This window comes from Bufo bufo, chromosome 5 (assembly GCF_905171765.1).
Source record: "Bufo bufo chromosome 5, aBufBuf1.1, whole genome shotgun sequence".
NCBI lineage: Eukaryota > Metazoa > Chordata > Amphibia > Anura > Bufonidae > Bufo > Bufo bufo.
Window position 1 is genome coordinate 556,557,005 of NC_053393.1, and position 23,417 is coordinate 556,580,421.

A 23,417-nucleotide genomic window follows, 5' to 3' on the forward strand; every position below is an offset into this window, starting at 1 on the left:
ACCGCTTACCCTGGTGATCTAGTGGCCGGCCTGCATTAGAAGATGTGAATGCGCACGTCGGGCGGTCCCGCATGTTGAGATCAAGTATACTTCGTGCTGCGGCTCCAAAGAAAGGAACATACTTCTGCGCATGCGCGGGCGTCCGAATACTTCGGTGGATGAAGAAAGGAGTCGGATGTCTTTAGAACAGCCAGCGCAGGACATGGGTAAGTATTATTTGTAAATGCCCCACCAATTCCACCAACGATTTAATAATAAGAGCATCATCAATGGGGGGCATCATTCTAACTGGCGGAGGGGCACTAATGGGGGCATTATTTTACATGGGGGCATAACAGGAGGCATCATTTTAACTGGGGTGGCACTAAAGGGGGCATTATTTTACATGGGGGCATAACAGGAGGCATCATTCTAACTCGGGGGCACTAAAGGGGGCATTATTTTACATGGGGGCATAACAGGAGACATTATTCTAACTGGGGGGGGGGGGCACTATAGGGAGCATTATTTTACCTGGCACAACTGGAGGCATTATTCTAACTGGGGGGCACTAATGGGGGCATTATTTTACCTGGCACAACTGGAGGCATTATTCTAACCGGGGGGGGGGGGGGGGGGGCACTAATGGGGGCATTATTTTTCCTGGGGGCACTAATGAGACAGTATTATTCTTATGGGCACTAAAGGGGGCATTATTTTACCTGGCACAACTGGAGGCATTATTCTAACTGGGGGGGCACCAAAGGGGGCATTATTTTACCTGGCACAACTGGAGGCATTATTCTAACTGGAGGGGGGCACTAATGGGGGCATTATTGTTCCTGGGGGCACTAATGACATGTAGCAGTGCTGTATAAGAAGTTGATCAGCCACAGTGCTAGTGGTGGAGACAGATGTAGCAGAGCTGTATAGGAAGCTTTTCATCAAAAATGCTAGTGGTGGAGGGGGAGACAGATGTAGCAAAGCTGTATGAAAAGTTGTTCAGCAACAGTGCTAGTGTGGAAATGACATATATATATATATATATATATTTATATATGTAGCTGAGCTGTATAAGCGGATGGTCAGCCTCAGTGATGGTGGAATAAAGAGTTGTAGCAGAGCTTTATATGCGGACCGTCAACCTGAAGGATGGTGGGAGAGTATAATAAAGATGTAGCTGAGCTGTATAGGAAGCCCGTGAGCCAAACTTATGATAGGAGACTGGAGAAGAAACATGTTCCTGAGCTGTATATGCATCTATACATATACATAGTGTAAGGTTTATACACAATTGTATTATAGCTGTAATAGAAAGAAATCTGCATCAGTGCTGGTGGGTGGGGGGTGGTCATGTTTTATGGGAATCAAATGCACAGATTATAAGTCTACTGGCTGACAATCTTTAGAGCTAATGTATAATATGGAATTATAGTTTTTGCTGCACAGAATTGGTTTGTAAAAGATCAGACTGAGATTGTGTATAAAACTGTGCAGAAGAGCCACATGTTACTGTACACTGAGCTCACTTATCACAGCTCTCTGAGGATTCCACAGCAGGGGGAGGGGACTCAGACACTGCAGGCTGCCAGACTGATGAGTCATACTTTTCACATAAACGAGCACATAAGAACTCAGTGCTCAGTGTGATAAGGAGGTGTGGCCGGCCTTCACTCTAGCTGCCTAAGCCCGCCCAGCCTTATCTGCAGAAAACCAGGAAGTGGACAGCTAGCTGACTGCAGGGAAGGCTGAATAAGCAAGATAAGAATACCCCTTTAAGATAAGAAAGAAGCAGCTTAAAGTAAATACATAAGAAAATCATCTAGTTATACAAAAATTATATTCACATCTCTATCACTATCACGAGGTAAGAACAGAAAATACTCCATTATTATGTAAGCAATCTCTCTAATGGTTTGTTTATGGTAGCTATGGTAAAGGCCTTGAACTACAATCCCTTCTCTGTTATATCTTTTATTCACTATACATCATGTGGCTATTGTTATATTTGGTTTTATGAAGTTATCTATGGTTCTAATTCATATGCTCTTCAAGCTGTAACACCTCGCTCGCTCCCAGTAAATGATTGCTCAGATGCTGTGGTTGCAGTTGGCTATAGCATCTGATGGAATGTCAGCGATCAGAGCTATCTCCAATCATGTCAACGCTGCTGTGTGAAACCGCACGCATGCTTCGCCTATGGCACTTAACTCTTCAGTGGGCACCATCTTTATATTCCCGACATCCGCCATACATGTATGGAGGATGTTGGGAAGGGGTTAGAACTTCTTCTCCCCTGTTTGAATTCTCTGATATTGAACAAGGGCTTATTTCTGAATAAAACAGTTTCCACATTCTGAACATAAACATGGCTGCACCCCTGTGTGACTTCCCTAATGATTCTCAAATTTACATTCTTTAGTAAAACACGTTCTGGCCATTAATATCACTTCTCCTCTGTGTGAGATTTCAGATGATTAACAAGATTTGCTTTCCGAGTAAACCATTTTCCACATTCTGGACAGGAAAATGACCTCTCCCCTGTGTGAATTTTTAAATGCTCAGCAAGATGATTTTTCCTAGCAAAACATTTTCCACATTCTGGACATGAAAATGACTTCTCCCCTGTGTGAATTCTCTGATGGTTATGAAGAATTGATTTATCAGCAAAACGTTTACCACATTCTGAACATGAATATGGCTTCTCCCCTGTGTGATGTCTTTGGTGGATATTAAGATGTGATTTCAGAGTAAAACATTTGCCACATTCTGAACATGAATACGGCTTCTCCCCTGTGTGATGTAATCGATGGATATCAAGACTTGATTTCAGAGTAAAACATTTGCCACATTCTGAACATGAATACGGCTTCTCCCCTGTGTGATGTCTTTGATGGCTCTTAAGACTTGATTTCTGAGAAAAACATTTGCCACATTCTGAACATGAATATGGCTTCTCCCCTGTGTGATGTCTTTGATGAATATCAAGATGTGATTTTCGAGGAAAACATTTGCCACATTCTGAACATGAATACGGCTTCTCCCCTGTGTGATGTCTTTGATGGATATCAAGCTGTGATTTCAGAGTAAAACATTTGCCACAATCTGAACATGAATACGGCTTCTCCCCTGTGTGATGTCTTTGATGGCTCTTAAGACTTGATTTCTGAGAAAAACATTTGCCACATTCTGAACATGAATACGGCTTCACCCCTGTGTGATGTAATTGATGGATATCAAGATGTGATTTCAGAGTAAAACATTTGCCACATTCTGAACATGAATACGGCTTCTCCCCTGTGTGATGTCTTTGATGGCTCTCAAGATTTGATTTCTGAGTAAAACATTTGCCACATTCTGAACATGAATATGGCTTCTCCCCTGTGTGATGTCTTTGATGGATATCAAGATGTGATTTTCGAGTAAAACATTTGCCACATTCTGAACATGAATACGGCTTCTCCCCTGTGTGATGTCTTTGATGGATATCAAGATGTGATTTTTGAGGAAAACATTTGCCACATTCTGAACATGAATACAGCTTCTCCCCTGTGTGATGTCTTTGATGGATATCAAGCTGTGATTTTAGAGTAAAACATTTGCCACATTCTAAACATGAATATGGCTTCTCCCCTGTGTGCTGTCTTTGATGGCTCTCAAGATTTGATTTCTGAGTAAAACATTTGCCACATTCTGAACATGAATACGGCTTCTCCCCTGTGTGAACTATCTGATGCCTCTCAAGATTTGATTTCACAGTAAAACCTTTGCCACATTCTGAACATGAATACGGCTTCTCCCCTGTGTGAATTTTCTGATGCCTCTCAAGATGTGCTTTCCGAGTAAAACATTTGCCACATTCTGAACATAAATACGGCTTCTCCCCTGTGTGAATTTTCTGATGGCTCTCAAGACTTGATTTCACAGTAAAACATTTGCCACATTCTGAACATGAATAAGACTTCTTCCCTTTCTGAGCTCTTTGGGATCCAGCACCACTTCTGTGGTTTGCATTCTGCATAACAGTCTTTTTTAAAGGATCAGGTGGCAGATTTTTGATTTGAAGGTCTGAGAATACAACTGGGATAATGGCACGTTTTGCATATGTATCTGGTGCGACAACCGAATCATCTGCATCATAATATGTAGGTATCAGGTGTTCCTCTGTGCTCCCGGTACAGTCGTCTGTCAAGAACAAAACTTTTAAAAATAATTCTTAAATAATATAATCTTTAAAATGATATAAAAGATCAATAACATAAAAATTCTGATACAAATTGCAAAACATGAAGCAAAATTCTATGATAAATTGACAAAGACAGTAGACCTCAGACCAACAGGCTCGAATGCCAAGTGGAGAATCATAAAGGGACCTGCGAGTCAGTGCTATTAGGTGGTGCCCGTGTCCCTGACAGCTACATGCACTGTCGTACAGGGCAGTGGAGAGGAACAGTGCGGTGATATATGAGGAGGCTATGGCTATGGAGCCAGCGTAAGGCTGGATTACCATTCCCTATTAGAATGTTCTCTTCCCTTAAAATAAAAAATTCAGCATTAAAAAGCATGTGTCGGCAGAATCAACCCTGCTAACCCAGATATACTGCCTCTTAGAGTTGATCACACTGAGTGAAACAACCTCTCTCTTCTTTTTCAGAAATTATTTAATATGCTAATAGGGTGTTTACAGGGTCGCAGTGCCATATAAGCAATGTGAGGTGATTGTCTGAGGCGGTTCCGGGTAGGGTCAATTGGGGGTTGGTGGCAGGGACCTGGGCAATGAGCGCTTCCATTGTGGAAGGTTTTATCTCTGCATATTAAACTGTAGGATGCCTCCCTGCTCCGCCATCCCCTCTGCAAAGCTACAGACACTAGGCCTGAAGCCCATCAGAGGCCAGTGCAGCTCAGGGCACAGACCAGAAGAGCCCTTTGCCCTGCATTGTATCCTGATAGACACATGGAGGTAAGTATTTGATTTCTTTTTCTTTGCAGCAGGCTGTTGGGCCATGTCGGGTGCACATTATTATAACTGGGGGCGCTTGAAAAGGGCATTTTTCCACTAGCACACATTATTTAGTGGGTGGGGCACTAGGGGGACAAAGGTTCTGCTACGGGCACTAAAAGGTGTATATTTTGTACTGGCACATATTGTAAGGGGGTATTTTTGTACTGTAACACAGAAGGGGAGATCTTTGTACTGGCACACATTATAAGGGGGATTACTACTACTGGGGGACTAGAGGAACATGATTAGTATGGGCACAATGCTGACATTATTACTATTGGGGGCACTGAGTGCATTCTGGCAGAGATTTATTACTATTAGTGGGACTTTGGGTAGAAGTATTATTATGGGGGGGCATCCATCTCGGTGCAATTATTTTTGGGGAACATTATGTTTACACTATTAGTGTCAGGGACACTATTTGCTGAGTGCAGTTATTTTTTAGGGAACCGTGTGCCAATAATGTTTGAAGGGGCAATATCTGTTTCTACAGTACAATATTGGGGAGCACAACGGGCACAGTATTGGGGGTGGCAGGATGGGATATTGAGAAGGTGGGAGGATGACGGAAAAGTAAGAAACAAAGATTTCCGTTTGTGAAACTCTGCAGAGATGAGAGATGCTGAAAGAAATCATCATGGCAGTCTGGGGTGAATAGAGAAGATGAGGAAAGAACATCTACATCAGAGAAGACCTCACTGGATGTAAGAGGTATGTGGTGCTGTATTACAGATGTCTGCTGGATTCTGCTACAATCACTGCTTATTAAATACCAGTCTTGGGCAGTGGCGCATGTCGTAGGAGTCTCAACAGCGTCCTGAAGCTAAGCGACTTCCTTATTTCTGCATGCTGCCTGCTTAATTATTCTGCATCTATCATATTTTGTATCTTTATCTGAGTACATTATATATAGGAACTACTGATGTGTTTCCATTTTTACTTCTCATCGTCTGATTACCATCCCCATCCTGGTCCAGTCATCTACTGATGGGTTCCTATCTTCTGGCTTTCTTCTTACCTGCTAGTGCTGTGATATGCGCTTTGTACAGTCCTGATCAAAAGTTTAAGACCACTTGAAAAATGGCAAAAAGAATCATATTTAGCATGGCTGGATCTTAACAAGGTTCCAAGTAGAGCTTGAACATGCAACAAGAAGAAATGGGAGTGAGACAAAAAAAATTTGAGCATTCAATTTAATGAAAACAATGAATAAACTGAAACAGGCTGTTTTTTAGCTGATCAAAAGTTTAGAAACACACCTCAAAAAAAAAACTAAACCCCCCTAAAACATGAACTCAGTAATTAGTAGCTCCGCCGTTATTGTTTATTACTCCCAAAATTCGTTTCGGCATGCTTGATGCAAGCGTTTCCATGAGGTGAGTGGGAACATTTCTCCAAATGGTGAAGACGGCCGCACGAAGGCCATCTACTGTCTGGAACTGTTGTCCATTTTTGTAAACTTCCCTTGCCATCCATCCCCAAAGGTTCGGAATTGGATTTAGATCAGGGGAACATGCAGGATGGGCCAAAAGAGGGATGTTATTCTCCTGGAAGACGTCCCTTGTCCTGCGGGCATTGTGTACTGTAGCGTTCTCCTGTTGAAAAACCCAGTCGCTACCACACAGACGAGAGCCCTCAGTCATGAGGAATGCTCTCTGCAACATCTGGACATAGGCAGCGGCCGTTTGACGCCCCTGCACTTCCTGAAGCTCCATTGTTCCACTGAAGGAAAAAGCACCCCAGACCATTATGGCGCCCCCTCCACTGTGGGGCGTAGAAAACATCTCAAGTGGGATCTGCTTGTCATGCCAGTAATGTTGGAAACCATCAGGACCATCAAGGTTACATTTTTTCTCATCAGATAATAAAACTTTCTTGTCCCATGTTTGGTGCTCTCTTGCAAAGTCCAAACGAGCAGTTCTGTGGCGTTCAAGGAGACGAGGTCTTTGAAGAAGTTTTTTGTTTTTGAAGCCCTTCAGTCTCAGATGCCGTCTGATGGTTATGGGGCTGCAGTCAGCATCAGTAAGGGCCTTAATTTGGGTCGAGGATTGTCCAGTATCTTGACGGACAGCCAAATGGATCCTCCGGCTCAGTGCTGATGACATTTTTTTGGGTCTTCCACTTGACTTTGTTCCTCGAGACCCTACTTATGCAGTTCAACAACCCGACCACGTTCAAAAAGGGAGAGTTTTTTTTGCCTTTGCCATCACAACGTGTGACTACCTGACAGAAAATGACAATGAATCCACATCTTTGCACAGATTTGGCCTTTTAAAGGCATGTGGTTCTAAAATTTGGATCAGCTGAAAAACAGCCTGTTTCAGTTTAATCATTATTTTCAATTATTGAATGCTCAAAAAATGTTTTGTCTCACTCTCATTTCTTCTTGTTGCATGTTGAAGCTCTACTTGGAACCTTGTTAAGATCCAACAATGTAAAATATGATTTTTTCCCATTTTTCAAGTTGTCTTAAAACTTTTGATCAGGACTGTATTACACAGTTTGGTCCTACTGCAAGTCCTGGGGGTATCCGAGTACTGGGGGACACCAAGTACCGTATTTTTCGCCGTATAAGACGCACTTTTTCTTCCCCAAAACTGGGGGGAAAAAGTTGGTGCGTCTTATACGGCGAATACACATTTTACCTGCATTAAAACTGCCCCTAACTTTGTGTGGTGCTTGCTCGCAGTCCTCTTTTTATGCTGTGTGTGCTGCAGGCTGGATTTGTGGCATGTACTGCGGGCTGTGGAGACTTCTCTGACCCTCCCTGCACGGCCAGGCTGTGTGTGTTCGGGCTTCCCTCTTCCTCCTAAAGCGCGCCTTGTCCCCCCCTCCCGACAGTCTAACCACGTGCTGCCCGGGCACCATGTCAACGCTCTGCTGAGCTGCTTACCTTTCCCTCCATCAGTGCGGGCTGTGCCTCCTCATGTCTCCCCGGGCAGTCTCACTCCTTGCTGGGCAGTGTGGGCACAATCCGCTTCTGGGCATATCTCCCGGGCACTGGGCATATCTCCCGCTGCCCTGAAATGTCTGCACGTCTGCCCCTCCTGTTCCATAAGTTCCGCCTCCTCCGGCCAAGATTTACTGTGTGCTGTCCGTGCTCTGCTCCGCCCTGCTCCTCCTTGATTTGATGCCCGTGATTGATTGATCTGCCAAAGCTCCGCCCCCGAATCCCGGGGAGAAGACACTGCCCTCCCTACCTCATACTGCTGCTCCTGCTCCGCCCCCACTTCGCCTACTACTCTATTGGATGCCCATGATTGATGGGCAGAAGAATGGCTCCACAAGCTCCGCCCCCGAATCACGGGGAGAAGACACCCCCCCCTCCCTACATCATACTGTTGCCAGGCAGCGTGTATGGTGTATGGAGAGAAAGTGTTCAGGCGGACCAACTACAGGGTAAATGAAATGTAAAATGTGCATACACGCCCACACACAGAGCTTAGAGCATAATGAACATTTAAAGCCAAGTATGGGCTGATTTTACTGATTAAAAAAGTTGCAGTATGGCTGTTCCTGTGCCCCCATATGATGATAAAGTCTCCCCATATGTTGTCAGTGTGATGAATAGCTGTTCCCATGACTCCTGCATGGTCAGTGTAACAGTCTGTAAACCAAGGCTGCAGACTATCCCACAACATTCTCTCCAGCAGCATTCACTCAAACTACTGTAGATGGCATATGAGGGGGTATGAGACCACCAGATGCAATATGGGGGGTTAGAGAGCACCAGATGAAATATGGGGGGGTAGGAGACCACCAGATGAAATATGGGGGGTTAGAGAGCACCAGATGAAATATGGGGGGTTAGAGAGCACCAGATGAAATATGGCTGGATAAGAAAGCACCAGATGAAATATAAGGGGGGAGGGGAAATGAAGAACATATTGGTAATTTCTGGATTTCTTGTAGAAAATTACGGTACCGTTATCCTTTTCAAGATGTCTAAGCAGAAGAGACTGGCATATAAAGTTGCTTTCAAGCTGGAAGTAATCAAATTTGCTAAGGAGCATGGAAACAGAGCAGCGGAGAGACACTTCGGGCCACCTCCAACTGAGAAAATGATAAGAGAGTGGAGGAAACAGGAGGATCAGCTCCAAAAGTTGGAAAAAAGCAAGCACACCAACTACAAAGTGGCCAGAGTTAGAGGTAGAAGTGAAGGAGTGGATCACCCGTCACCGGCAAAATGGACTTTCTGCCTCAACAAAAATGATAATCTATGAGGCCAAACGCATTGCTGTGGAGAAAGGCATTCAGGATTTCACCGGATCCCCATCGTGGTGCTTTAGATTTATGAAGAGATCTGGCCTTTCTATGCGCACCAAAACCAGGATTGCACAAAAAATGCCAAAGGAATATGAATCAAAGATTCTGTCTTTTCATAAGTTTGTTATTGATGCGGGGAAGAAGAATAACTTTGAAATTAGCCAGATTGGGAACATGGATGAAGTCCCGCTAACGTTTGATGTGCCATCTAACAGAACCGTAGATAACAAAGGAGCCAAAACCATAACCATAAAAACCTCAGGGCATGAGAAAACCCACTAAACAGTTGTGCTGTCCTGCTGTGCAGATGGTACCAAACTGCCTCCGATGTTGATCTTTAAAAGGAAAACATTACCAAAAGAAATTCCACGGGGAGTCGTCGTGCACGTTCATGATAAAGGGTGGATGGACGAAAATGGCATGAGGCTGTGGATTGACAAAGTGTGGTGCAAACGTCCTGGCGGGCTTATGAAGAAATCTTCCTTGTTGGTGCTTGACCAGTTCAGAGCGCACATTACAGAAACTATTAAAAAGAACTTTAAGGAAGTTAAGACCCAAATAGCTGTGATTCCTGGTGGTCTTACCAGCCAGCTGCAACCTCTGGACGTTTCCATTAACAAACCGTTCAAAGTTCTGATGCGAGAGGAGTGGAACACCTGGATGTCAGCTGGGAACCATGATCTGACGCCTACTGGGCGGATGAAGAGGCCCACTATCACACAAGTGTGTGAATGGGTTAAAAGGTCATGGGACTCCGTGAAGGAGGACATTGTTATAAAATCCTTCAAGAAGTGTGGCATTAGTAATGCCTTGGATGGAATAGAAGACGACGTCTTATTTGACATCAGTGAGGAAGAAAGTGATGACAATGACTGCCTGGATCTGTCCTTCCACATTTCTGATAGCAGCGAAGAAGAGGAATTCTTGGGGTTCGAATAAAAACATTACAGCCTTATTTTTGTTACTTTCACTGTTTACTGACTTTTCTGACTGTTAATGAGAGTAAAGATAGTTCTTAATATGTTACATGGTTGACATAAAATTGTTCTTAAACTGCTGTTAACTTTATACAGTTGATATAAAATATTTTACTGCAGTATTTGGTTCAGAATCTTTTTTTTCTAGATTTTCCTCCTTTAAAATTGGGTGCGTCTTATACGGCGAAAAATACGGTACCTGGGAAGGCGCCTGCTATTGGGGAAGTCCAATTCAGGGTTGTTACAGTTACAGACTCATCTCTGCTTCATTTAGTGGTCACTACTCACCTGGGCGTTTATCTGTAGGAATCTCCTCCTTACACTGATCATCACCCCTCACATCTGTCTCTGTAGCATTAACATTCTTTATCCTGTTATAAATTATGTTAAATACTGTAAAAATCAGTGCATTGTCTAAAAAAAACTGCATGGAAAATGAAAAACTGGGAGTAAAGCATGGCAATATTTGAAGTACAACTATGCAAAAAGTGCTGCTCTCCAGTGTAAGTTTCATCCTAGTTCGCTTCTTTACTCCCTCCTCTGCAGCTCTGGTCTCTTTATTTTACCAAGGGAGGCAGGAGCTTGTCCCATGTGACTATCAAGAACCTGCATCTCCCAGAAGTGCGCTGCAGCCAGCTCTTTTTAGGCCCTTCTCCCGATTTCCTCTTCCTCACACACAGCCCCAGCGAGTCCCATAATAGATGCCCCCCTCCCCTCTAGCCCCACTGTCTAGAGAGATATAGCTATATACCTCCATGAATATACAAGTAGGGATGAATTAAAGGAGTCTGCACCACTTCTCCATGAGATGACTGCACCGGCACTGACAGGAGGAAGGGAGCAGGGAAGATACTGAGCATGTGTCCATCCCAAAATGCAGGACCAGAATTTTAGCCACAGGATAAACAGCAGGGGGCGCTACCAGAAGGAAAGTGTAAAGTACAAAATAATGCAAACAATATTATTACAGCATGTACACTGTATTTAACCCTTTCTATGCCAGTTTTCACCTTCCTGCCCAGGCCATTTTTTGCAAATATGATGTGTCACTTTATGTAGTGAGTACTATGGCACTGGTCGGGAAGTCACTTCCCGCAGCTCCGTACTTTTACAGCGCTAGTCGGAAAGGGGTTAAACGCCATAAAACCTTTTCATTGCACAGTTATACTTTTCAACCCTTTTATGGCCTCATTTACACAACCATATGAGTTTTACAGTCTGCAAACTGCAGATCTGGGAAATATGAGTCAGGTCTGTGTGTGGCCGACCTGTGCACTTTGCAGCATCCGTATTTTCATTCCCAAAACAGTGGGAACATGTCCTTTACTGGTCTGCAAAACGTGGACTCATTATAGTTCATGCGATCACATAAAATGGCGGATGGCACATGGGCTACATCCGTATTTTGTAGTTTCACAGTTTGTACACCGCACAATGGATACAGCCCTGTGCAGGGGGCCTAATTATCATGACAACCGAAAATAGAAACACAGAAGATTGACGGCAGAAAATGATGATTACTTACCGTTAATTTGATTATCCAGAGCGCATGACAGCACCACAAGAGACAGAGAGGATTCGCCCCCACAGGCAGGAAACCTGCAGAATAAAAGGGCGGACACTCTCCTCCTCAGTGTGATATCCAAGCATCGGAGGAAGGCCACCAACATAATGTTAGAAAGTCAATAATAAATTCAGTTTAATAAGATTATCTTTCTTTTTTTTTTGCTACACCCGTGTGAACATAAGATAACCATAAAGAACCAAAGGGAGGGAATATAAGGGTGCTGTCATGGGCTCTGGAAAATCTAATTACCTGTAAGTAATCATAATTTTTCCCTTCGCCCATGACAGCACCACGAGAGAATTACCAGAGGAAATTTCAGGGTGGGAGAGTAGAAAGAAGCACCTTTTCCCCAAAGGATGACCCCGAAGGAGAGGAGTTTAAATCAAGCCGATAGTGCTTAAAAAAGGTTGAAGGAGAAGACCAGGTGGCATCTCTGCAAATATTCTCTATGGGAACCGAGGGTCTTTCCGCCCAGGAGGTAGCCACTTCCCTGGTAGAGTGTGCCTTGAGACCCGCTGGAGGAGATAATCCAGAAGACAGGCAAGACAAGGAAATAGCTGAAACAATCCACCTAGCAATATAACTTTTAGAGGCTGCAACACCCTTATTAACTCCTTGAAAAAGAATAAAGAGTGAAGAAGATTTGCGCCAATCTTTAGTGCGAGAAAGATAGTTAATCAAAGCCCTTCTGACGTCTAGGCAGTGAAAGGATTTCTCTTCTTCTGACCCAGGGTTTTTAAACAGGGTAGGAAGAATATTCTCTTAATATCTATAAAATTTGGAAACAACTTTTGGAAGAAAAGCCGGATCTGGACGTATCACAACCTTGTCCTCTAAAATTGTGGTATAAGGAGGATTGATGGAATTGGCCTGAATCTCATTAATCCTGCGAGCAGATGTTAAAGCTATTAGGAGACATAACTTCAAGGTGAGACATTTTATGGAGCTGGACTCTATAGGTTCAAATGGAGGACGAGTTAAAGCCTTTAAAACTACATCTAAATCCCAAAGGGGAGGTCTAACTGAAGCTATCGGGGTGGATCTGTCCACTGCTCTAAAGAATCTAGATACCCATGGGCATCCTGCAATGTCCTGATTAAACAGGGCCGACAGAGCTGAGACATGCACTTTTAAGGTATTTCCTGCTAGTCCCAGATCTAGACCCTTCTGAAGGAACTCCAATATTAGATAAATGGGAGCAGAAGATGGGATGTCATTAATCTGGATATGTGCAAAAACTAAAAATTTCTGCCACACTCGTAGATGGCTACTGTTACTTTCTTCCTACTCTTAAGAAGAGTCAAAATCAAGGCATCGGAAAATCCCTTCCTCCCTAGCATGTACCTTTCAAGTTCCAGGCAGTTAAGTGGAGATTTTTTATGTCTGGATGGAATACTGAACCTTGGCTCAACAGACCCCGGATCTCTGGAAGGACCCATGGATCCCAGATTGACATGATCAGGAGCCACGTGAACCAAGACCTTCTTGGCTAGAATGGAGCAATGAGGATAACCCTCGCCCCTTCTTCCCTGATTTTCCATAACACACAAGGAATCAAAGGAAGAGGAGGAAAGGCGTAGGGTCAGGGGAAATTTCTATTTCTGCATCAAGGCATCAGACAGATCTATGTCCAGCTGTCCCCAGAGGGCTGTTATCTTCTTGAAAATGGATAGGTCTAGAGACTCGCCCTGAGAGAGAGGGTGACGACTGAGAAAGTGCGCCTGTCTGTTTTCCACGCCCCTCATATGTACAGCTGAGATCGACGCACATTCTTTTTCTGCTAGTAAGAGGATACTGTGGGCTTCCTGCATTAGAGTTCTGCACCTTGTGCCCCCCTGTTTGTTTAGGTACGAGACTACCATCTTGTCCATCATAATTCTTCGATTTTTTCCTCTTATTCTTGGAAGAGCAGAATTCATCGCTAGGCTCACGGCCATCAGCTCCTTCAGGTTGATGGAGCCTCTTTCTTGGATACTTTCCCAACAACCTTGAAGGGAGATCTCCTGAATGTGAGCTCCCCACCCCCAGGGACTTGCGTTCGTAATCAGACAAATCAGATCTTCCAGCTTCCACGGAACACCCTGAATTTGATTTTCCCTCTCCAGCCATGTCAAGCTTTGGAGAGTCTGATCTGATATCCTTATTTTTATATCTAGGGAGCTGTTTTCCTCCCAAAGAGACAGGATTTCCCACTGGAGCGCCCTTGAGTGGAGTTGTGCCCATCTTACCGCTGGAATACAAGATGTGAGGGATCCAAGGATAGACATCCCTTTCCTTATTGAGGTCACCAGATTTCTGATCAGGCGCCTAGTTTTTTGTGGATGAGAATTACTTTTACTTCTGGCAAAAAACAGCTCTGGCAAGAAGAATCTAAAATCAATCCCAGAAAAGACTGTCTTCTGGTGGGATGCGGTCTTGATTTTTCTTGATTTAAAATCCATCCTAATCTGTTCAGGATCTCTGATACCGCAGCTACTGCTTTTTTACAGGTATTTTCTGTTTTTCCTACAATCAGAAAATCATCCAGGTATGGTATGAAAAGAATATCCCTCTCCCTTATATGAGCCGCCATCTCTGCGATTATTTTCGTAAACACTCTTGGAGCCATGGATAGGCCAAAGAACTGAATCTAAAAATGCTGTAACTGAACCCCTATTCTGACTGCGACTCTTAGGAATTTCTGATGCCCTGCAAAAATTGGAACGTGATAGTATGCGTCCTTGAGATCGAGTACTGCCATGAAGCAGCGAGGAGAAAGAAGCTTTATGACCGACTTTATAGTTTCCATTTTGAACTTTTTGATCTGAAGAAAATGATTAAATCTCTTTAGGTTTATTACAGTTCTGAATGAACCAGCCTTTTTTTTTTTTTACTAAAAACGGGGGGAATAAAATACCTCGCCTTTTTCCTCCTCTGCTACCAGGACTTAAATAGATTTTTCTACTAATTTTAGAACCTCGCTTTTCATGGCCGAATTTACTAGAGCTGAGACTTGTAATCTTTTGTAATTAAGAATCTTACTGGAGGGGCCAGATGGAATTTTAATTTTAACCTATTGAGAATGGAGTCTAGAATTCACTAACTTGACAAAATCTGGGACCAGGCTGCAGAGAAATTTTTTAATCTGCCCCCACCTGACTTCTGGCATCTTTGTTGATCCTGTTTATTTTTAACTCCAAAGGACTGATTGAAGAAATAACTTCTACCTCTCCTTTGGTTCTGGAACCTGTCCTTCCTGGACTTTTTATCTGATTCCTGATTACTTTTGAAGAGGCGAAAGGAACGGTTAAACCTATTATTAGAGGGGAAAGAGCTCTGGAACCCCGGAAATTTTCTCTTTTTATCCGCAATCTTATCTAATAAGTCGTCCAGAGTTGACCCGAACAGGTATTCCCCTTCACAGGGGACACCACATAGTTTGTTTTCAGATGGGAGATCTCCACCCCAATTGTTTAACCAAAGCGCTCTTTGTGCCGAATTTGACAAGGCGTCAGATTTGGCCTCCAATCTGACAGAATCAGCAGAGGCATCTGCCAGGAGGTCAGCCGCTTTTTGTTGGCAGGGATGCTAAAATCTCTTCCCTGGGGCATCTGTTCTTTAGCTGATTTTCTAATTCAGAGAGCGAGACTATAAAGGGACCGGGCCGTACAGGTAGAGGCTATACTTGGTCTGAAGGAAGAAGTGGATGCCTCCCAAGCCCCTTTTAAAAATGTATCGGCTTTTCTATCTAATGGGTCCTTCAAAATCCCCATATCATTAAAAGGGAAGAGCCGTCTTCCTTGAAACTTTAGAGATCGCTACAACTATCCTGGGAGCCTTATCCCATGTAGCAGAATCTTCTTCTTTAAAGGGGTATTTACTCTTAAGATTTTTTGAGATGTAAACCTTCCTGTTTTCTCCATTCTCCTTTAATTAAGGCAGAAACATCCTTGTGAACTGGGAAAGTGCTGTGGTGTCTGGATTCTAGACCACCAAACATAATGTCCTGTATAGACCGGGGCTCTTTTGTCTCCTCAATGCCCATAGTCGAGCGTACAGCTTTCAGGAGTTTTTCCGTATCTTCTATGGGAAAACAGTGTCTACCACTAATCTCACCATCTTCAGGAGGAAGATAGAGATGAATCATCAGAATGTCCAAATAATGAAAAGTGTATCTCCTCTTCCTCAGATTCAGATGATAAATGTTCTTGTACAGACTCATGGCGCCTCGTTTTAGGATCTTTCTCCCCCAATACTTTTTTGGATGACAGTAGAATTAACTTCTGATCTGACTAATGCCTGGAGACATTTATAAAAAGATGGCGATTCTTCAGCCACTGTTCTATCAATCCAGGACTGACACATTTTCTTTTCCCAATCCGAAGACAACCCAGTTTTACACAGAGCACATTCCTTATTCTTCCTCTTAGTAACCACTTTCCTAGGTTTTGTCTGAAATTACATTAATACAACTGTATCAGCATAAGGAAGCATAACATAATGCCCCAAAACACTCACCCCCTCAGAGGTACCAACACTGGAGGGACTGCAGACTCCTCAGTGAGTTTGTCCTTCTCCATGCTTCCTGTTGCTGGTAACCAAAGCGCTGCTTAGGACGCCAGTCTGTAGCTCAAAGCGCGCCCTACTCATAGGCGCTCCTGAGATGATGTCACATCCAACGCAGCGAGCCGATCACGTGGCCTCCCTGCTTTCCCCGAAATTCTCACTGCCGGAAGCTACTCTTCATCCCCCTGGGGTTCGGCGTCTGTGCTTCTAGCGCATCAGCGATGCCAATAGGCACTACAAGCTCCAGCACACAATCACCCCCTCCGGAGCTCTGCCTCTGCCCGCCCTCAGGCGCACCAACTGATGCCGCCTTACTTACTAAGGGACCGCAGGTATGTTAGGGAGCACCACCAGAGGGAAGGACCTAAAAAGAAAAACTGCAGGCTTCCCCAGAGACAGGAAACCACACTGAATTGGGAGGAGAGTGTCCGTCCTTTTATTCTGCAGGTTTCCTGTCTGTGGGGGCAGATCCTCTCTCTCTCGTGGTGCTGTCATGGGCGAAGTGAAAAATAGACCACCTGGTCCATCTAGTCGCCCGTTATCTTTGGATAGACCTGCGCTTATCCCGGGCAGGTTACAGTCACTTACTGTAGGCTTTTCAACCACATCTGCTGGAGGTTTGTTCCAAGCTTCAGCCAGTCTTTCAGGAATATAATATCTGACATTGCTCCTGATCGTACCGCCGGCTGATTTCAGACTGCGGTTTCCATTGTTTGGACCATATATCTAGTGCAGATAAATCTTCTCCATGTTACAAACCCCTCCAGGAACTCTCAGAGGGGACATTACCACTGTTCAGTGGGCACAGAGAGGGCATTAGTACTCTGCAGGGGCACAAAGAGGGCATTAGCACTCTTAAGGGGAGCACAGAGAGGGCATTACTACTTTGAGGGGGGCACAAAAAAGGTATTACTACTCTCAGAAGGGTACAGAGAGGGCATTACCACTGTGCGGAGGGAATGGAGAAGGCATTACCACTGTTTGTGGGCACAGAGAGGACATTACTACTGTTCGTGGGGCACAGAGAGGACATTACCACTGTGAGGGGGGCACAGAGAGGACATTACCACTGTTCGTGGGGCACAGAGAGGACATTACCACTGTGAGGGGGGCACAGAGAGGACATTACTACTGTGAGGGGGGCACAGAGAGGACATTACTACTGTGAGGGGGGCACAGAGAGGACATTACTACTGTGAGGGGGGCACAGAGAGGACATTGTGCCCCCCTCACAGTAGTAATGTCCTCTCTGTGCCCCCCTGAGAGTAGTAATGCCCTCTATGTGTTCCCTTTACAGTAGTAATGCCCTCTCTGTTCCCCCCGCAGAGTAGTAATGCCCTCTCTGTGACTCCACAGAGTACTAATGCCCTCTCTGTGCCCACCGAACAGTGGTAATGCCCTCTGTGCCCCCTGAGTAGTAATGCCCTCTCTGTGCCCCCCTGAGAGTAGTAATGCCCTCTCTGTGCCCCCCTGAGAGTAGTAATGCCCTCTCTGTGCCCCTGCACAGTAGTAATGTCCTTTCTGTGCTCCCTTAACAGTAGTAATACCCGCTCTGTGCCCCAACACAGTAGTAATGCCCTCTCTGTGCCCCTTGCAGGGTAGTAATGTCCTCTCTGTGCCCCCCTCACAGTAGTAGAGAGGACATTACTACTGTTAAGGGAGCACAGAGAGGGCATTACTACTCTCAGGGGGGCACAGAGAGGGCATTACTACTCTCAGGGGGGCACAGAGAGGGCATTACTACTCTCAGGGGGGCACAGAGAGGGCATTACTACTCTCAGGGGGGCACAGAGAGGGCATTACTACTCTCAGGGGGGCACAGAGAGGGCATTACTACTCTCAGGGGGGCACAGAGAGGGCATTACTACTCTCAGGGGGGCACAGAGAGGGCATTACTACTCTCAGGGGGGCACAGAGAGGGCATTACTACTCTCAGGGGGGCACAGAGAGGGCATTACTACTCTCAGGGGGGCACAGAGAGGGCATTACTACTCTCAGGGGGGCACAGAGAGGGCATTACTACTCAGGGGGGCACAGAGAGGGCATTACTACTCTCAGGGGGGCACAGAGAGGGCATTACTACTCTCAGGGGGGCACAGAGAGGGCATTACTACTCTCAGGGGGGCACAGAGAGGGCATTACTACTCTCAGGGGGGCACAGAGAGGGCGGGCATTACTACTCTCAGGGGGGCACAGAGAGGGCATTACTACTCTCAGGGGGGCACAGAGAGGGCATTACTACTCTCAGGGGGGCACAGAGAGGGCATTACTACTCTCAGGGGGGCACAGAGAGGGCATTACTACTCTCAGGGGGGCACAGAGAGGGCATTACTACTCTCAGGGGGGCACAGAGAGGGCATTACTACTCTCAGGGGGGCACAGAGAGGGCATTACTACTCTCAGGGGGGCACAGAGAGGGCATTACTACTCTCAGGGGGGCACAGAGAGGGCATTACTACTCTCAGGGGGGCACAGAGAGGGCATTACTACTCTCAGGGGGGCACACAGAGGGCATTACTACTCTCAGGGGGGCACACAGAGGGCATTACTACTCTCAGGGGGGCACAGAGAGGGCATTACTACTCTCAGGGGGGCACTACCACTGTTCGGTGGGCATAGAGAGGGCATTAGTACTCTGTGGGGGCACAGAGAGGGCATTACTACTCTGCGGGGGGCACAGAGAGGGCATTACTACTGTAAAGGGAACACATAGAGGGCATTACTACTGTGTAGAGGCACAGAGAGGGCATTACTACTCATGTGGCACAGAAAGGGCATTACTACACTTAGGGGGCACAGAGAGGGCATTACCACTGTAAAGGGGGCACATAGAGGTCATTACTACTGTATAGAGGCACAGAGAGGGCATTACTACTCTGAGGGAGGCTGTCACGGCCTTTGGTTTGCGCTGTGACACTGTTGCCACACTTGCGGTTGCCTGCGGCAACGTGTCGCTGTGAGAGCATGCGGTGGCAGTGTCTCGGCCTTCTGAGTGATTGCCGTGACATTGTTGCCACGCATTCTGTTGCCGGTGGTAACGTGTGGTTTGGTATGCTTGTGTGTGCACTTCCCCTTTAAGTGGCTTCCTTCCTCTGTCTGGTGTTGGAAGCGTTAACTCCTTTCCTAGTGTTTGGTGAACACTGGGTTTATGTGTGTGTGACTGCTTGGGCTATTTAGCCTCTGCTGGAAGCCTGTAGCTGGGGGTTCTCCAGCCTTGGTGTGTGCTGGTGGTTCACTGTTCCTGGCTTTTACCATCTGTCCAGTGAGGGCCACCCTTGTGATTATTGTTGTCATTATGGTGTCTCTTTCCCTTCTTATCTGTTGGTTTGTGTGGGTTATGTTCAGGGCGTGTTGTATGTCTTGTGTTGTGTTACATGGCTGGTGGTGTTTGGTGTCCCGCATGTTTGCTAGACTTTCCCCTGTCTCACATTTATTGCAGCTATGGGGGTCCTGGGTTCCTGTGTGGTTGTGGTTTGTGCTGTGTCCTTAATGTTGGTGTGGACAGCAGCACTAGTGCACGGGTTCCTGTCAGTGTGTCTGTGGCAGGTAAGTGTGTTACTGGTCTCACTTACCTGCCATCTCTATAGCTGTATGTGTTCCCCTCTCCTTGCAGCCTGGCCTCAGATAGAGACTCCTGTTCCTCCATGACTGGGATGAACAGGTCGTCTCTTCCAGGCTCCTTGGTGAGGGATTACCAGGGCGACTCAGAGTCTCTAGGAAACCAGAGTATGAGCCGTCCTACCATCGGGGTCCGCTCATACGGTGAGGAGTCAGGGAGAGGATTAGGGACGCTGTAGGAGGTGACCTGCTCCCTTATTACACCTTTTGGCCAGGCTGATCCCCTTTTACCCTTTGACACCGTACGGTGGGGGGTTTTTCCCCACTCCCCACCGTGACAGGGGCACAGAGAGGGCATTACTACTGAGAGGGGCACAGAGAGGGCATTACTACTGAGAGGGGCACAGAGAGGGCATTACTACTGAGAGGGGCACAGAGAAGGCATTACTGCTGTGTAGGGGCACAAATGTGAAAAGACATATTTAAATTAATGGGTATGTGTGCAGTCCATGGAAAATGTGGACATCAGTGAAAAACGGAAATGTGGACGAGGGCTGAGGCACGCCACTGGCCGGACATGCTGCAGGTGGTTTCCATGGAGGAGATCGGCTTCTACCAGATGCGTCCGGACTCGTTCCTCTCAGGGACATAAACGTATTGGTTCCTTAATACCACCAGTGGTCTCCATAGTCAGAGACTTGTAGGAAGAAGCAGAGAACATGGAGCGTCTGTGGTCGGCTGTAATCCCGCCATCTCCAGCTCATTACACCAGTATAAACCTAGAATAGTACTGGATAAAACAAGAGCACAAGGCGTCCTCCTACAGAGGAGACATCTCCATTACCTGACCGTCCTGTAGAAAGAGAGGACGCGGACATCTCTCTGGTGTTGTCCTCTGACTGGATCTCTCTGCAGGAGACACAGAGACTGGACTCAGACTTTACAGACAGAGAATTCCAGGACATTTGTATTTAGTCCTGTCTGGTACCTGGAGATGTGAGGGGCTGGTCCTCCTCAATCATCACCTCCTTCTACAGCCATCCTGTCCTCCTCAATCATCACCTCCTTCTACAGCCGTCCTATCCTCCTCCATCATCACCTCCTTCTACAGCCGTCCTATCCTCCTCCACCATCACCTCCTTCTACAGCCGTCCTGTCCTCCTCCATCATCACCTCCTTCTACAGCCGTCCTGTCCTCCACCATCACCTCCTTCTACAGCCGTCCTGTCCTCCTCCATCATCACCTCCTTCTACAGCCGTCCTGTCCTCCTCCATCATCACCTCCTTCTACAGCCGTCCTGTCCTCCTCCATCATCACCTCCTTCTACAGCCGTCCTGTCCTCCTCCATCATCACCTCCTTCTACAGCCGTCCTGTCCTCCTCCTCCCGCTGTCCGGACATCACACACTGCACTACTGAAGCATCAGCTGCCAGACATCATACACTGCACTACTGAAGCATCAGCTGCCACAGACATCATACACTGCACTACTGAAGCACCAGCTGTGACAGACATCATACACTGCACTACTGAAGCATCAGCTGCCACAGACATCATACACTGCACTACTGAAGCACCAGCTGTGACAGACATCATACACTGCACTACTGAAGCATCTGCTGCCACAGACATCATACACTGCACTACTGAAGCATCAGCTGCCACAGACATCATACACTGCACTACTGAAGCACCAGCTGTGACAGACATTATACACTGCACTACTGAAGCATCAGCTGCCACAGACATCATACACTGCACTACTGAAGCATCAGCTGCCACAGACATCATACACTGCACTACTGAAGCATCAGCTGCCACAGACAGAATACACTGCACTACTGAAGCATCAACTGCCACAGACATCATACACTGCACTACTGAAGCATCAGCTGTGACAGACATCACACACTGCACTACTGAAGCCCCAGCTGTGACAGACATCATACACTGCACTACTGAAGCATCAGCTGTGACAGACATCACACACTGCACTACTGAAGCATCAGCTGTGACAGACATCATACACTGCACTACTGAAGCACCAGCTGTGACAGACATCATACACTGCACTACTGAAGCACCAGCTGTGACAGACATCACACACTGCACTACTGAAGCATCAGCTGTGACAGACATCACACACTGCACTACTGAAGCACCAGCTGTGACAGACATCACACACTGCACTACTGAAGCACCAACTGTCACAGACATCATACACTGCACTACTGAAGCACCAGCTGTGACAGACATCACACACTGCACTACTGAAGCATCAGCTGTGACAGACATCACACACTGCACTACTGAAGCACCAGCTGCCACAGACATCACACACTGCACTACTGAAGCATCAGCTGCCACAGACATCACACACTGCACTACTGAAGCACCAGCTGTGACAGACATCACACACTGCACTACTGAAGCACCAGCTGCCACAGACATCACACACTGCACTACTGAAGCATCAGCTGCCACAGACATCACACACTGCACTACTGAAGCACCAGCTGCTACAGACATCACACACTGCACTACTGAAGCACCAGCTGTGACAGACATCATACACTGCACTACTGAAGCATCAGCTGTGACAGACATCATACACTGCACTACTGAAGCATCAGCTGTTACAGACATCACACACTGCACTACTGAAGCACCAGCTGTGACAGACATCACACACTGCACTACTGACTGCGGCCCCCGGCTCCCCGGTACCTGCTCCTCCTCATGCCGGGGCTCTCCCTCCCGCTGTCCGGACATCAGAGCCTCTTTACAGGACGTTTCCAGCAGAACTTCCTCTTTCCCTCAGGTTCCTGGAGTTTTCCTCTCCCAGCATGCTTTGCGGTGTGACGTCACAGGGCTGGCCCCGCCCGGCACACTGGTCAGTCAGCACTAGCCCCGCCCCCTACACCTCCGGCGGCCATGTTAGTACACCCAGACATGGCTCCTGCTCCTCTCCTCACATCACTGAGGGGTAGATGCTTTTTCCTAGCCAGCTAAAGGACCTCTGATGATGTCATGCCCAGACTTGAGAAGGGGGAGCCAGTCTGGAGTCTGCAAGAAGCACAGTTGATTTCTCCAGAGGCTTATAAGTGGTTTGCTGTAATGCTCTGCAAGGGGGGGAGTTGCTGTAATGCTCTGCAAGGGGGGGGGGAGTTGCTCTAATGCTCTGCAAGGGGGGGAGTTGCTGTAATGCTCTGCAAGGGGGGGAGTTGCTCTAATGCTCTGCAAGGGGGGGAGTTGCTGTAATACTCTGCAAGGGGGGGAGTTGCTGTAATGCTCTGCAAGGGGGGGAGTTGCTGTAATGCTCTGCAAGGGGGGAGTTGCTGTAATGCTCTGCAAAGGGGGGAGTTGCTGTAATGCTCTGCAAGGGGGGGAGTTGCTGTAATGCTCTGCAAGGGGGGAGTTGCTGTAATGCTCTGCAAGGGGGGAGTTGCTGTAATGCTCTGCAAGGGGGGAGTTGCTGTAATGCTCTGCAAGGGGGGGGTTGCTGTAATGCTCTGCAAGGGG

General features: G+C 46.5%; 1 protein-coding gene across 1 annotated transcript; it reads right to left on the reverse strand.

Moving 5' to 3' along the window:
* Nucleotides 1-1,882: 1,882 nt before the first annotated feature.
* On the reverse strand, nucleotides 1,883-22,804 carry LOC121000841 (zinc finger protein OZF-like). Its single transcript, XM_040431554.1, has 4 exons — nucleotides 22,623-22,804; nucleotides 20,739-20,803; nucleotides 3,913-4,164; nucleotides 1,883-3,744 (listed from the first exon to the last, which is right to left on the reverse strand). Exons 1-4 carry the CDS (start codon nucleotides 22,634-22,636, stop codon nucleotides 2,426-2,428), a joined length of 1,650 nt encoding a protein of 549 aa, XP_040287488.1. The 5' UTR covers nucleotides 22,637-22,804; the 3' UTR covers nucleotides 1,883-2,425.
* Nucleotides 22,805-23,417: the final 613 nt, after the last annotated feature.